The sequence below is a fragment of the Eschrichtius robustus genome, chromosome 20, assembly GCF_028021215.1.
Source record: "Eschrichtius robustus isolate mEscRob2 chromosome 20, mEscRob2.pri, whole genome shotgun sequence".
NCBI classification, from domain to species: Eukaryota; Metazoa; Chordata; class Mammalia; order Artiodactyla; family Eschrichtiidae; genus Eschrichtius; species Eschrichtius robustus.
In genome coordinates this window covers 64613595-64629427 of record NC_090843.1, presented here as the reverse complement: position 1 = coordinate 64629427, position 15833 = coordinate 64613595, and the positions used below count along the sequence as shown (strand labels likewise).

The window sequence follows — 15833 nt, the reverse complement described above, 5'->3', positions numbered from 1 at the left end:
TGAGGACAGACTGGCCCCTCCCAGCGGGGGATTCTCAGACGTTTATGTCACACTGGTGCCTGGCAGCTTGTGTGTTTGGCTGTGCTCTGGGCCACGTCCCCTCGCGGGGGGTGGGAGTGTGCTTGCAGACCAGACCACAAGCAGGACGCACAGCTGACGGCGGCGCTCCAGAGGGGCGTCCTGGGGTCCCGGGACCGCCCTGGACTGCAGTTGGAGGCGGGAAAAGACTTGTTAGAGAGGCCAGATGTGGCCCTGGGTCCCCAACGTGTCCTGGTTCAGGTAAAGCTGCGCGCGTGGCGGCAACACTACCTCCTCCACCGAGAGCGCCCAGGACAGGCCTGCGCTCGGGGCCCCCTGGGGTGTGCCCTCCTGCAGGCGCTTCCACGGCCTCTCCCAGGCTGTTTCAACACATTCAGGCAGCCGCTGTGTAGATCAGCCTCAGCGGTGAGGAGTCGGTGGGCTTGGGAACCTGGCGTTTCATTCAGGATGAGCTTGTGAACTTGGGAAGAAAACCAGCCCTGTTAGGATGAGCTCGGTCAAGGAGAAGGAGGCAGGTGGGTGTGAGGGTCTAAGAGGTGGAGGTAGCCTGGGGCTACCGGGGGTCCTGCCTGGGAACCGTCATCTCTGTGGGCTGCTGCCTGTCAAGTTGGATGTTGGCTTCCTTATCACTGTTTGCCAGGCAGCTCCCGGGGTCCCCGCCTGTCCTGAAGGAGGAGCTCCTTTCTCCCTGTGAAGCCTCAGCCCCTGGGTGTTTGGCACGCTGGTGAGGAGACTGTTGAGCATGGTTTTCTCCCCACCGAGACGCCCCCAAGTTATGGGGAGAAGAGGGTAGTGGCAGGAATAAGCCACGTGGGTTTTTAAGGTCTTCTTGTTTAGTCTTGGTCTCCCTGTTGTTAATGGGGGTCATAGGTGATGATGATGATGGTGATGGTGGTGATGGTGATGATGGTGATGGTGATGATACTGGTGGTGGTGATAATGGTGATGGTGATGATGTTGGTGATGATGGTGATGGTGATGGTGGTGATGATGATGATGGTGGTGGTGATGATGATGATGTTGGTGATGATGGTGATGATGCTGGTGGTGGTGATGATGGTGATGGTGATGGTGGTGATGATGGTGATGGTGGTGTTGGTGATGATGATGATGGTGATGGTGATGATGTTGGTGATGGTGATGGTGGTGGTGATGGTGATGATTCTTCTTTGGCCACATAAGGCTGGGAGGTGCTGGGATGTGCAAAGCTGACTGAGTAGGTTAATTTGAGAGTAAGATGTCAGAGCCTTTGACATACCAGAGAGTGGGCAGAAGTTCCCTACTGTTTTGAGATGTAGAGAAGAAACTTATGGTTACCAAGAGGGGAAGGTGGGATGGGGTGAATTGGGAGATTGAGATTGACATATATATACTACTATGTATAAAATAGATAACTAATGAGAACCCACTGTATAGCACAGGAAACTCTACTCAGTGCTCTCTGGTGACCTAAATGGGAAGGAAATCTTTAAAAAAAAATGGATATATGTATATATATAACTGATTCACTTTGCTGCACATCAGAAACTAACACAATATTGTAAAGCAACAATACTCCAATAAAAATTAATAATAAAAAAAAGAAGTTCCCTACTGTTTTGAGCTCCAAAGGCTTTTCTCGTGCCTTTTTTTTTTTTTTTTTTGGCCATGCTGCATAGCTTGCAGGATCTTAGTTCCCCATTTCCCCTGCAGTGGAGGCATGGAATCTTAACCACTGGACCGTCAGAGAAGTCCCTTGTGCTTTTCTGTGAATGGATTTGGGCAACACCAGGCCACCATTCCTGGCACCAAAATTAAAGGTACTGCCAGCAGATTGGGTAGTGTCTGATCTTGTCTTACTGCAAACCCAGAGGCGGATACGCACATGGATCCTAGCACGGTCCCGTTCATAGTCTGTGACTTGGCACGGTTTGGTGATTAATGCTGCTTTTCCCCCACAGAACATCGATATCACCAATTTCAGCAGCAGCTGGAGTGATGGCTTGGCCTTGTGTGCTCTCCTGCACACCTACCTGCCTGCTCACATCCCGTACCAGGAGCTGAACAGTCAGGAGAAGGTAAGTCCCCCCCACCCCTCCCTGGTCACCCCGGTTACCCTCCAGAACACACAAGGGGAACTCCTCATACTTTAAATACTTCCCAACCGGGGTGAGGTTTGTGGACTTGAGGTGGAAATTGGGGTATTGATTCCAGCACAGATAACTACGGAGGACAGGTCTACACTGCAGAACCCCACCCCTGGTACATGTTCTCAGTTTCCTTTGTTACCTAGAAAAACACAGTGGAGCCCAGTTGACTGTGGCTGCTGAGAAGTTCCTGTCACCCGGTTTTCAAAGAAAGCCCTGATGGCCTCTCACCTTCATGGTTTCAAGACCTTGGGCGGCGTTTTCAAAATCTTTCAAAATCCAAAGAACCAGAAAGCACCACTGAAAAGAGTTCCCTGCTCAAATAAGCTTGGGAAGCTGTATGTTATATCACACTTTTGGAGATTCACAGCACTCGTAAAGACTTCAAGAAGTCCTTTGTTAAAGAAACCTGTGTGACTCTGTTTAGCCCAACCTATATCAGAGCCACAGAACCTTTTTAACTTTTAATATAATCACCCGTAACAGGAATCAGCGGACTTCTCCTGTTGGGGGCCAGTGGTAGGCTTTGTGGATCTGTGGTCTCTGTCACAGCTACTCAGCTCTACCATTGTGGCGCCCAAGCGGCCACAGACGTTTGTAAACAAATGGGCATTGCTGTGTTCCAATAAAACTTTATTTACAAAAACAAGCTGAGGGCCAGGATTGGCCTGCAGGCTGTGGTTTGCCAAATGCTGACCTAGAACATCCTAAAAATCGCATTCCACAGAGTGTACTTTGGGAAACGCTGTCCTGGGCCCTGTACTCATTCACTCAACAAGCATTTCTTGCCAGGCCTAACTCACAGTAATAAGGGCAGCGGTGAGCACGTAGACAGGTTCTTTGTCCTCAGAAGGTGGACGTTCAGTAAACAAGTGAGTAAACCTGTAACAAGCAACACTGTAAATAAACAAACTGTGGAAGAACATGAGAGAGACACAGGGCTGTAGGGTGAACAAGGGGACCTGACTTCCACCAGGAAGGCTGGGAAGGTCTCCGAGGAGGCGGAATTCCAGCTGAAGAGCGGACGTGAAGGAGCCAGTGACACAAAAAGTGGGGGAGCTTTCCAGAGCCGGGGAGCACAGCCGAGGGAACGCCTGGTGCTTGTGGCCAGGCTTGCAGGGGACAGGGAAGGTGGCCTGCCATGCCACCTGGCTTCCATGACGGCCGGCAGACGGCACTGAACAGTGACGGACACGATTCCTGGTCTGAAAAGATCTCTCTGTGAAAAAGTGAACTGTCACGGCAACAAGAATGAAAAGAGGGGCTGCAATTGGGAGGTTGTAGGCAAAGGTGCATTTCTTATTATAAATCACAACTTCACAGAGGCACAGAGAGAAGACTAAGGAACAAGCTTTGAGGACTCCACAGTTGTCAGGACAGAGGAGGGTGTCCCAGCGAAAGGACCAGAAGGAACAGCCATGGAGGAGACCAGCGGGGGCATGTGGAGTCCCGGGGTCCACGCAGCCTGGGCACTGTTGACAGAAAAATTAATCAGCTGATCTAACGAAGAAATAGAAAATCTTATTGGAGCCAAGTTGAGGATTATAACCTGGGAACAGCCTCTGAGAAAGTTCCAAGAACTGTTCCACCCTTTAGAGGTCAAAGCACAGTTCCATAGGATTTTGAGACAGAGGGCTGTGCATTAAATGGTTAACATGATCCCGGTCTGCTGCGGGTCATGGGTCGTCACGGCCCCTGGCAAGACTAAGGAAGAAGGCTGTCTCCTAGGGAGTGTCTTGTTGGCGCCGGCAGAACAGTGCTCCTTATGGGTGAGCAGGTATTCCTGCCGATGTGGAGGTCTGGTCGATGCCTAATGCAGGTACATCCTCAGAGTGTGACATTTTTGCCCGCAGTCGTGGGCGCTTTGCCCTCCAGTCAGTACGGACGTGTTGGAAAATAATGGGCCTAAAAGTGTATGTTTTCACGCTTGGGATCGTGACGTTGCTTCCTGATGGCGGACACCGCAGCGTCTCCCTGGATGCCGCATATTCCCGGGACGCGCGGCCGGCTGCCTGGGTCTGGAAGCCTGCAGAACAGCCAGGCGTCCCGGCTCAGCTGCTCTGTGGTCCTTGTGGTCCAGGGGCCCGTGCTTCCTGCACGTGGGGTTGCCTTTCTTCTCCCCAATCCAGAACACTGTCACTGGGGAACACGCCGTCAGGCCGTGGAAGGCTTTGGGTCTGTGAGGAGATGAGGGACTCAGCTCCAGATGGCCAGAGTTTTCATCCTAAGATCACGTGGTGGGACTTCCCTGGCGGTCCAGCAGTTAAGATTACTCACTTCCACTGCAGCGGGTGCGGATTCGATCCCTGGTCAGGGAACTAAGATCCCACGTGTCACACATTGTGGCCAAAAAAAAAAAAAAAAAAAGATCGTGTGGCTTCACAGCCTCCCCAAAGGACCAGCCAGCCTCCTGCTTCCTAAATGCCCCCATGTAGAGGCGCTCCGGGTGGAGGGACAGTTTAGCCACTGCCCTGGGGGAGCTTTGCAGACAGGATGGGGAGAGAAACTCGTATCTATTCGAGTTACTGATGAGGGTTCTGAAAACAGTGTGTCAACACAGGCAAATCAAATCATTAGTTTAAAACTGAGCATGTGTGTGAGACTCAGCCTGGGAGTATCTTGCTGGTGGAGAGAGAGGGATTCAGGCAGGGAAGGCTTCCTAGAAGGGACATATTCGAAGTTGGGCTTCACAGGGGACGAGCTAATTTGAATGAAAAGTATGCCTTTGACCTCATCAGGATGCGTGGAGTCCAGCCCTCACCTGGAGCCCGGATCTGGGGAGCTCTCAGTGCTGGGTGCTTCATGGGTTTTTTGCTGAACAACATACATCAAAAAGGGCACCAAGAGAGGCCTGTGATAGTTGTAAAAACCCATTAAAATCAGAATCTAAAAATTGTGTGATCCAGCTCTCGATAGCCCAGAACGTTCAGAAGTCATGAGGTGTTCCTCCTTCCCCAGTGGAAGTGTGACATCGGTACTAGGTAGGGAATTTCTGATAACATTAACAAGGATGTCTTCTGAGACGTTAAAGAGATTTACAAGCACAGGATGTGCGTTACAGTCAGTGGAAAGTTTGGTGTTTTTCCAGTAAAAAGCGTATTCCTCTGTCCTCCTGTGAAACTCCCGCTGAGGTCCTCAGATTCAGGTGATAGGATGGAGGTCTTTATGTTGGTGTCTGAAACGACGAAATACTGATGTGAGGGGGAAATTCTGGGCTGGGGCTCCTCAGTCCCATCAGTTTCAGGTGAGACACCCGCCCCCCAACCACTGCAGGGCCAGCAGCAGTCCCCATGGCTGGGGGCTTCCACCGTCCAGGGGCTGGAAGGTCCTGGCCGGGCACACTCTCTGCGTCTGTCTCCCCTCTGGCCTCCCCACGGTGGCCGTGACGGTGTTCTAGTGAGAGAATTAGGATCAAGATGCTTCATCACTGATGTCCTGCTGCCACCAAAACCAATAAAAGTCATTTTCATGCACCAGAAACCACCTCTCCCTGTAATGGTCCATGTCATACCGTACGCTCTTTCAGAGTGTTTTCCGACAATTTTTCGGCATGGACTATTTCTTCTTTGTTCAATTTCTGCTTAGAAAACACTAGCAGTTTCATTAGAATCAGGATAAAGGGTCTTGGGGGGCGGGGGGGAATTCTGTATAAAACCTGAGGTTTAGAAATGCCTTTTCCTTAGACCTTACTGGTAATCAAAGAATACAAATTAAAACAAAATATTATTTTTAGCCTGTCACATTTGGCAGAGACTTTTGAAAATCGTAAACATTCTATGCAAGTAAAGGTGGGAGAAAATGGGCACTTAAACGTTGTTGCTGGAACTGAAAACTGTGTTAACGTTTACAAAGCTGTTTGGCATTGCATACGGAAAACCATAAAAAAATGTTTGTACCTTAATGTCTGGAGTAATGGTAGCCTGAAAACCATTGGCTTACAAACCCCTTTCCTCCCCCAGAATGAACCCAAAGGACTTTAAAATAAGGACAAAGGCCTCATTAGCACCAAAATAGGAGCTTCCTGCTGCTGGCTGGGGCTAAAGTAAAGGAAGCCTGGAACCACTGGACAGCTCGCCTCTCAGCAGGACGGAGAGCAGCGTTAAAGTTTCCAGTCAGTCCATCCCCATTCATTACCTTTAATTTGGAGGGAGGGCGCTGGCGGCTTGGGCAAGATGACCACAGGTCAGCGGCTTTCCAAGGCCCCGACCACAGACCAGAAGAAAAGTTTTTTGCCGTGTTCTAGTGTTTCCCGTGACCTGGTACCTACTACAGAGAGTTTGCCTCAGTGTCCAGCGGACGTCTTAATCTACAGGCACCAGATGTGCCAGAAAGGACAGAAAGGGGAAGTGGGGAAATGTATAAAATTATGTAGAAAACCTAAATGCATAAAAGTACGAAATGCTGCTGAGCAACAGAAAACATGAATACATAGGGAAACGTTCATCTCTCAAGTATACTTAATTTACCAATTTAATTAAAGCTTCATATAATCTGAGTGACTTCAAATGAATTACGGGAGGAGGCATGACCAAATGATTCTTAAGTTCATCCAGATGAAGAAGCATCAGAGAATAGCCAGAAAGGGTCTCAAAAAAGGAGCAACGAACGAGGGCTAAGTGACGTGGAGCCTCTAAAGTTCTAGGGGAAATTATTTTCTGCCTAGAGTTCTGTATCCTGCCAGATTATTAACCAAGCGTGATGGTAGAACAGAGAAAATTTCATATATGAATGCATCCAGAAAATGTATCTCTCCCACAGCCTTTCTTTAAGAGGGAAACTAAGAATGTGCTCTAGTAGAATATGGGTCTCAGGGGGATTCCCTGGCGGTCCAGTGGTTAGGACTCTGAGCTTTCACTGCCAAGGGTGTGGGTTCAATCCCTGCTCGGAGAACTAATATCCCGCAAGCTGCAGGGCACAGCCATAAATAGATAGATAGATAGATAGATAGATAGATAGATAGATAGATAGATAGACAGACAGACAGACAGACAGACAGACAGATAGATAGATAGATAAAAAATTTAAAAAACAGAACAGGGGTATTAACCAAAAACTGACATGAGGTTTGTGGACAAAAAGTGTCGCCTGCCATATCAGTAAACAAAGGATGTTGCGGCCATCAAGCCCTCAGCCACTGCTCCCTCGCCTCGACCATGTAACCTGAGGGGATCCAGGATGGAGGGAAAAAGCAGGATACGGGCCCTAGATAGTTAAGGTGCATTTCAGAGAAATGATTTCAATGAGCCCAGACTCTTGCATCTTCCCATGCATAGAAAAGTGCTAAACTCACTAGCTTGAGAAGTTTGTTTTTTTCTTTAATTAGCAGAAATCTTTTGATATTCAACTACCTGGTTTGTTTTTGCAAAACTCCTATGTATTCTGGCTTCTCCCTGACCTCTTTGGAACAATCCCTTCAGAGCTATCTGAGAGCCTGTCTCCCAGGCTTAAGTCCTCAGTGTGTCCACCAAATAAAACATAATTCTCCACTTTTAGGTTGTGCTTTTTTTTTTTTTTTTTTTTTTTTTGCAGTCGACAGGTTCTGGAGGACTCCAGGGCTGAAGGGTTTCATAGAATAATGATACGATTAAGAGCTTGGGGGTCTAATAAAGGGGGGCAATGAGAGAACATGTTAGAACAGAAAGTCAGTTTGGTACAAAGAGAATATCATGGATTATAAGCCATAGTCAGAAAGATAAGAAACCAGAAGATGAGAAGGAGGCACAGTTCTTCTCCCAGCAAGAAAAATCCCAACAAGCAGAACTGAAAACAAACGGCCTTAAAGACAGTCAAGGTCCAGGTCTGGAGCACACTGAAACGTGGTGTGGTTTTGAGCCGTTGGTTGAGTTACAAAGAAGAAAATCCTTTGGAAAAAAATGTTTTGAGGGGCACAGCATGACAACTGTGATGGAACTGGGGAGAGGAATCTGATCTCAGCTGCTGTGTAAACACTGCTTACTGTGTTCAGCCTTCAGAGTCGTCCTGTTAAGAGGGTGCTGAACACTTAAGTGTGGCTGAAGAAAAGGAAGCAAATTCTATCAGCTTTAACAGTTTAAAGCTTGACAAGGTGGATGAAAGGCAAGGGAACGTCTTCCTTATCATACAAAGTGGAGTCGGGAACTGCTGTCTGTAAACGACGGGACAAGAAATGGAGGTTTGAGGAAACAGTTTTTCATATGACTATGTTTAACGATGTGCACATATTACTTTGATAATTTTTTTGGTATAACACCATGATTAAACAACTTGATACACAACATAATGTCTATGTCATAAATCTTGACAAAGCAAAAAAAAATAAATAACCGAATTAACAAAAATGTATCTTTGATGGTCAGGAATCAATCAATAATGTCATTTTTAGTGACAACGGTAACCTGTTAATCTTTTTTTCCCCCATAAACTAAGATCATTGGTTGCATATTTGACTTCAAAACTTAAGTGTTTTATAAACAGTAGGTAATCTTTATAGGAATGTCAGTTGGTGTTTTTTCCTAGCAAAAGCTATATAGTTTTAGTTGATAATTTCATTGTCTTTGTCTTTTTAACCTAGAAAAGAAATCTCTTGTTGGCATTTGAAGCAGCTGAAAGTGTAGGCATCAAACCCAGCCTGGTAAGTATTCTCCTTCGTGTCCTTGTGATACTTTGTTCTAATCATATGAGGAAGAACTTCATACCATCTACTAAATAATTTTTACAGAACAGTGAAATCCGTCTGCTGAAGATAATGTTACTCATGATTCCTAATGAAAATTATCCAGTTGGTCTGACCACATGTGATTTAGAGTGTTTTCAGTGAAGATTTCACTGTGGATAAATTTCAGTTCTAGACTGAATTATCATTAAAACCCTCTTGTTCAAGGCACCTAGAAATCTGAATAAAATGTGATTTTAAAAATATCAATACATAGCTGATCTCTGAAGAAAGACTGGGAAATAACCAGATGCTGGAAATTAAAAGAGGAGTGAAAACCAGAGCCCTGAGGCATGCGCTGGGACTCTGGCCACCCCCAGGGTTGGGGCTGGGGTGGTGGAGAGAGCTCGTAATGAGCGGGCATCTGATGGGTATAGACTGTGGTTCTTGCCCACGCAGGGGCAAGAGACAAGACCCTGAGCTCCCGTAAATAGTGCGTTAGTCCTGAGACCCCCGCACAAAACCAAGGCTCACAAGTGCTACTCTTCGTGACGGGGAAATAAAAATCTCCACCTACCAGTGCAGGGAGGTGATAAGGAAGCTTGGTCTCCACCTGGGATTTTTTGGTGGCCAAAAAAGGAAAATCTCCTGTAAGGAAAGAAAACTGGGCCAGACGAGGTTTGGAGTCCAAATTTATAATATCTACTGCAAGCAGCCCCCGGTTTATACTGTCTCTGCTGTAGGAGGCTCCTGGGCCGGTAGCACAGAGGCTGCTGAAAATACACTCACAATCCAGAATTACAAAACGCTCAAGAAAATGATCTACTTGACAACAAGGACCTACTGTATAGCACAGGGAACTCTACTCAAGATTCTGTGATAACCTACGTGAGAAAAGAATCTGAAAAATAATGAATATATGTATATGTGTAACTGAATCACTTTGCTGTACACCTGAAAGTAACACAACACTGTAAATCAGCTATGCTCCAATAAAATTTTAAAAAAGAAAAGAAATCAATCTACTTGAGCTAGTCAGCAGGCACCACCAACAAGAGGATCATCTACCAGAACTTGAGATAATAAAACAGGAAGAAAGAGACCTCAAAAGACTATGTTTAAACATATTAAAATCATAAGGAAGGAACACAGTACTATAAAAAAAATACTTGGAGAAGAATCAAGTAAAACTTGTAGAAATTAAAATTTGGAATTAAAAATACCAGTTACCAGTTGGGCTGAAAACTGATTGGATACAGCAGAAGAGAGAACTACTGAATTGGAAACTAGATCTAAGGAAATTACCCAGAACATAAAACAGAGATATTTAAAAATGGAAAATGTAATAGAAGGGTTTTATTAGTTAATAGGTTTTTCAACTTCAAGAAATGGAAAACCCAACTAACAGTTGCTTCAACCATAAAGATATATATGTGTGTGTGTGTGTATATATATGTGTATATGTGTGTGTGTGTGTGTGTGTGTGTGTGTATATATATATATATATTTTTTTTTTTTTTTTTTTTTTTTTAGTTTCAGGAATGGTTCACTGCTCAGTGTTATAATCAAGGACCCCAAAGTGTCTCTTCTCTTCACTCCACCATCTTTAATCTGTTGGTTCTTTGTCCTCATACTTGTTTCTCTGTGGTTGAACATGACTACCAAGCTCCAGACATCACTCCTGTCTGCAGGGCAGGAAGGAGGAAGAAGGGAGAAGAGCAAGTGCCTAACATCTTACCCCTTTGATAAGGAAACCAAAAGGCTTCCCAGAGTCCCTCCAGCTCATTGGTAGTACTCTGTTATGTGGCCACACCAGCTGCAAGGGAATTTGAGAAAGTAAGCATATAACATTTCTCATTCTCTAAATTTAGCACGAAGCCTTTCAAGGAAGAGAGAGGTTAGGAACATCTGATAGTGTCTGTCACAGAGCTTAAGAGGCATGGAAGATAAAGTCAGACCATGTCTAAGTCCCACGTCCAGTGGGAATTCCAGAAGAAGAGGAAAGAAAAAGTGAAGAGAGATAATATTTGAAGAAGTGGTGCCTGAAATTTTTCCAGAATGATGAAAGACCACAGATTCTTAATGAATCTCAAACAGGATGAATAATACAAAATATCCATCCAGATACATCGTAACATAACTGCAAAAAAAGCAAAGACGTATAATCTACAAATAATTTATACTAACCAATAATTAAAAAAAAAAAAAAACCTAGTAGAAAATTATCAAAGTCTGGAATAGACAACTCACAAATGGCCAGTAAACATTTAAAAAGATACTCAATCTTACTAGTGATTAGGAAAATCTCAGTTGAAGTAACGGTGAGACATACTTGTGTAACCTCAGAGGATGAAATGACAAAGGGAAAGGACAGCTATCATAGGAATTTTAGTACTATGACAGTGTACGCCAAAGTGTTTGAAACAGAATGGGCAGTTTTCTAAAAAAAATATGTAAATACATTCCTTCAAATAGTAAATGTAAATATTTCTCCAAAACTTACTCAGAAAGAAGTAGAACTTTAACCTTTATTAAAGAAGTGAAATTCATTGTTTTAAATATAGTCACACACAAACAAAAAAATCCCAGTAAGCCCAAATTCCACTGAACCTTGAAGAAACAGGTGTCCCTATTGTGTAAATACAAGTCTAGAGAATCTAAAAAGGAGTGAGGGGACTTAATGTCTGGCCAAGATGGAGTAGCAGAAACCTGATTTATCTTCTGAAACACTAAACAGCTAACGAGTAACCACAGATAATTTACATAAGGAATCAAAGACACAATGAGAACTTGTTAGAAGATGATATTATACACAGAATACGGTTTTCCTTGTAGTGTTACAGTTAATATTTGCTTTTTTAATTTAACATTGTTTCCTATTTTTCATCTCACGTACTACTGTAGTGAAAGCTGGGAAGCAAATGAGATCATCTTGTTGAACTAGTCGTCAGAGCCAGCAATTTTATTTGTAGAGATGTCTTTGAGGAGATACTGACAAACATCATGATGAATCTCAAAAACAGTTACGAATGTTTGTGAGCAGTTTAACCTGTTTATGCCATCAAGAAAATAGAAGCTTCCTACGTTATTAAATTTGCTTCACAGTATCGTGAGATGGATTGAAAAATAATATATTTAATTACACATGACATTTAAAAAATACACCCAATCAGAATTGACAGCAGTAATAATCCCAAGTCCTTGGTCAAGTTCTGTTATTAGATTAGTCAGGAAAAAAAAATCCCTTGTATGTGTACATTCTAGCAAATATAGGTTTCTGGGTTTACCATGTTGGCAAGGATGAGATTTTTCACAAGTGAAAACCCTACGGTGTTCCCCCAATTTTAGAATGCATTCCTTCCCAGCCACGGTGTCATATAGAAGCTTAACCCCCACATCACAGGTGGAACAACAACTCACAGGAAGAAGAGGAGAGAGAATATGTGTGACACTGTTGCCACTGCCGTAAAAGCAGCCAGCATGTGTGCCCTCCGAGGGTTGATGTGCTTGTACCTGCTGAGGTGGGCACGCCCGCACTAGGTCACACGGTCTGTGAGGATGTTGCTTGCTGGGTGAGCCCGTGTGTCCACCAGAACGGTCACTCCTCACACAGCCTAAGGTCTTCAGGTCACCTGGGAAGGGAGGTCATTACAACTCAGGATTTTATGGGGATATCAGAATGATTCCTTAGGCATAACTGGGCCTGATCTGTAGCATAAACTTAATAGAGGCTACTTAGACAATTAATTCACTTACTAGGTGCATGTTTACTCTGTGCTGGGCATTTTCCACGTGTTGGCTCATTGGCCCTCTCAAAAGTCCTGTGACGTAGATGCTCCTTGCGGGTGGGACACAGACAGTGTGGTTCCATGAAAGGGCACATGGCCAGTGAGTAGCAAAGACAAGGGTCAAGGAGGCCAGCTGTCTCCAGAGCCCACGTCTCACCCCTCCGTGACCCTGCCTCTGGGCAGCCATGCCCACCTGGGCTCTGAAAGCACAATTTATTCATAGTCTGTGGGGCACGTGTGTGTTATATTGTAATTTCTCTGATTATAGAGCTTATCTCCATCCCCACCAAGACCCCTGAGGACAAGAAGCCCTATCGTTTTTCTATTTATCAATTATTTTTTTTTTTTGAGAAAACTTTTAATTTATTTATTTATTTATGGCTGTGTTGGGTCTTCGTTTCTGTGCGAGGGCTTTCTCTGGTTGCGGCAAGCGGGGGCCACTCTTCATCGCGGTGCGCGGGCCTCTCACTATCGCGGCCTCTCCTGTTGCGGAGCCCAGGCTCCAGACGCGCAGGCTCAGTAATTGTGGCTCACGGGCCTAGCTGCTCCGCGGCATGTGGGATCTTCCCAGACCAGGGCTCGAACCCGTGCCCCCCTGCATTGGCAGGCAGATTCTCAACCACTGCGCCACCAGGAAAGCCCTATCAATTATTTTTATTGTGGTAAAATACGCGTAACATGCCCCAAGTGTCTGCCCCTTGACTGGCATCACTCTGCCTTGATTAATAGATCTTCCAACTTTATTCTTTTCAGAATTGTTTTGGCTATTCTGATACCTTTGCCTTTGTAAATTTTAGAATCAGTTTGTCGCTATCTATCCCAGAAAAAAGCTTGCTGGGATTTTGATTGGGGTTGCGTTGTATCTATAGATCAGATGGGAGGAATTGCCATTTCAACAATACTCCATCTCCAATCTATGAACCTAGAATATCTCTCCATTTATTTAGAGCTTCTTGATTTCTTTCATCAGTATGTTGTAATTTTCTGCATGTGGTGTTTTATAGTTTTCTGCATGTAGATTTTTTTGGGTGCCATTTTAAATGGTTGGGTTTTTTTTTTCAAATGCCATTGTTCATTGCTGGCATGTAGGAAAGTTGTTGATTTTGTGTCCTGAGACTTGGCTAAACTTGCATATTAGTTCCAAGAGGTTTTTCTGGTAGACTCTTTGGAGTTTTCTGCATAGACAGTCATGTCATCTGCAAATAAAGACAGTTTAGTTCTTTCTAATTTGTATGCCTTTTGTTTCTCTTTCTTGCCTTACTGCACTGGTTAGAACTTCCAGTACAGTGCTGACTAGGAGAGGTGAGAGAAGACATCCTCACCTTGTTCTTTTTTGCTGAGCTTAGGGGGGACGTGCTCAGTTTCTCACTATTAAGTATGATGTCAGCCTTTGGGTTTTGTATATGTTCTTTGTTAGGTAAAAGAAATTCCCTTCTATTTCTGGTATTTTGAGAACCTTTATTATGAATAGTTATTGAATTTTGTATAATGCTTTTTCTGCATCTATTGATATGACCACATGGTTTTTCTTATCAGTCTGTTAGTATAAATAACATTGATTGATTTATGGATGTTGAAGCAACCTTGCTTTCCTGAGATGAACCCCACTTGATCATGATTCAATTGATAATATGTATTAAGGATCATTGTGTCTATGTTCAAGTGAGAAATTGGTAGTTTTTTTGTAATGTCTTTGTCTGGTTTTGGTATTAGTATTGGCGCTGGTTTCACAGAATGAGTAAGGAGGTGTTCCCTCCTCTTCTGTTTCCTGGAAGAGATTGTGCAGAATTGGTATTATTTCTTCCTGAACTGTCTGGAAGAATTAACCAGTGAAGCCATCTGGGCCTGGTGTTTTCTTTTTTTGGAAGGTTTTAAGCTACTAAATCAAACAACCCTCTCTTCTCCTGAAAGGTGCTAAATGATTTCTTCAAACACGTTCAGATGTGATGTTGACCACGTACCAAAATATTTTAAAATTTAATTATTGTTAGGTTCAGGCCTATCGGATACTCTGAGTAAAAGTATGAATATTGATCAGACTTCCGAATCCTCTCTGAGCAGGAAGACGCGTCCTTGCCCCCCTTGGAGGGAGGTTTGCCGTCCCTCCAGCATCTCTGGGTCGTCCTTCTGTTCTCAGAGCTCATCTACCTCTCAAGTGCTCGATTCCTCACCGCTTCTTCTCTGTATCGTCATGTTGGCAATCCTCGTGTTGTGTCATGTTGGCAATCCTCGTGTTGTGAGGATTTTAGCTCTCCATGCCTCATCCGTCTGTGTGCACAGTCCTGACTGCAGTATTTTAGGTGGAAGGAGACTTTTTCCCCTTGTATTCTGTGAGCGCTTTGTTTTCCTTTTCAAATTGTTCTAGGTACATCTGTGTGGAACGTTCCACACATTTCTTTTCCACCCCTTTCCCATGACCAATGCTGTGCTGATTTCTTAGCATGACCAGGGAGCAAAATCAGTAAAATATATTTAGATGTTGAAACAGAAGCTAAATGGCTGGTTCCAGGCCTCAGCCAGTTCTGACCCCGCCCAGGAGCAGATGTGCTAAGTTCAGCCTCCTTCTCCACTGCATCTCTGCTTCTGGCTTTACGCCAGGACCTTCCCCGGTGTTCTCCTGTGACCACAAAAGAATCCAAGTTCAGCCCCAAAGTGAATTATTAAATACGTTCAGCAGCACGAATTTCAGGAACGCCTGGCCAAGCGATAGACAGAGCGCCGTCCTGCCTGCTGTCACTCCCCGGCCTCTGCCTCTGGTCGCTCACTGCCAACAAAATGAGGGGGAAACAACAATAAAACATTGAATGGTGACCCTTAATTCTGGTAAAACAGCTTTCGATCGGTTCAGGACTTTTGTGGCACGAATCCAACAGAAGGAAGCAGTACCGCACAGAGATGCTCATTGCAAAGTCTGTGTGGTGAAGAGGGGACCACAGCACATGCCATGCACTGAGAGGACAGGGGGTAGTCATTCCTCTGGACAGTGCACATCTGCTAAAATGACACAGCACAGTTGTGCGGGAAATTGTGTATGAAAAGTGTTCAGTGACAAAGCACAGGGCACACAGTGACGGAGCGTGTGGGACACAGGTGTGTGTTCAGAGGTAGCTTGGAGAGGTGGGAATCCTTTCACAGTAATGGAATCGCGGTGACTCTTTTCAAAACTTTTGTTTTATTGAAGTATAGTTGATTTACAATGTTGTGTTAATTTCTGCTGTACAGCAAAGTGATTCAGTTACATACATATGT

General features: G+C 44.6%; 1 protein-coding gene across 2 annotated transcripts in view; it reads left to right on the top strand.

The window, feature by feature from the left end:
- The window catches only part of SPECC1 (sperm antigen with calponin homology and coiled-coil domains 1), a 176773-nt gene that overhangs the window by 157073 nt on the left and 3867 nt on the right, over nt 1-15833 (top strand). For both annotated transcript variants that reach the window (XM_068531502.1, XM_068531503.1), the window contains 2 exons: nt 1980-2096; nt 8716-8775. In XM_068531502.1, the coding sequence (XP_068387603.1) occupies nt 1980-2096; nt 8716-8775 (177 nt within the window). The remainder of the gene's footprint in view (nt 1-1979; nt 2097-8715; nt 8776-15833) is intronic.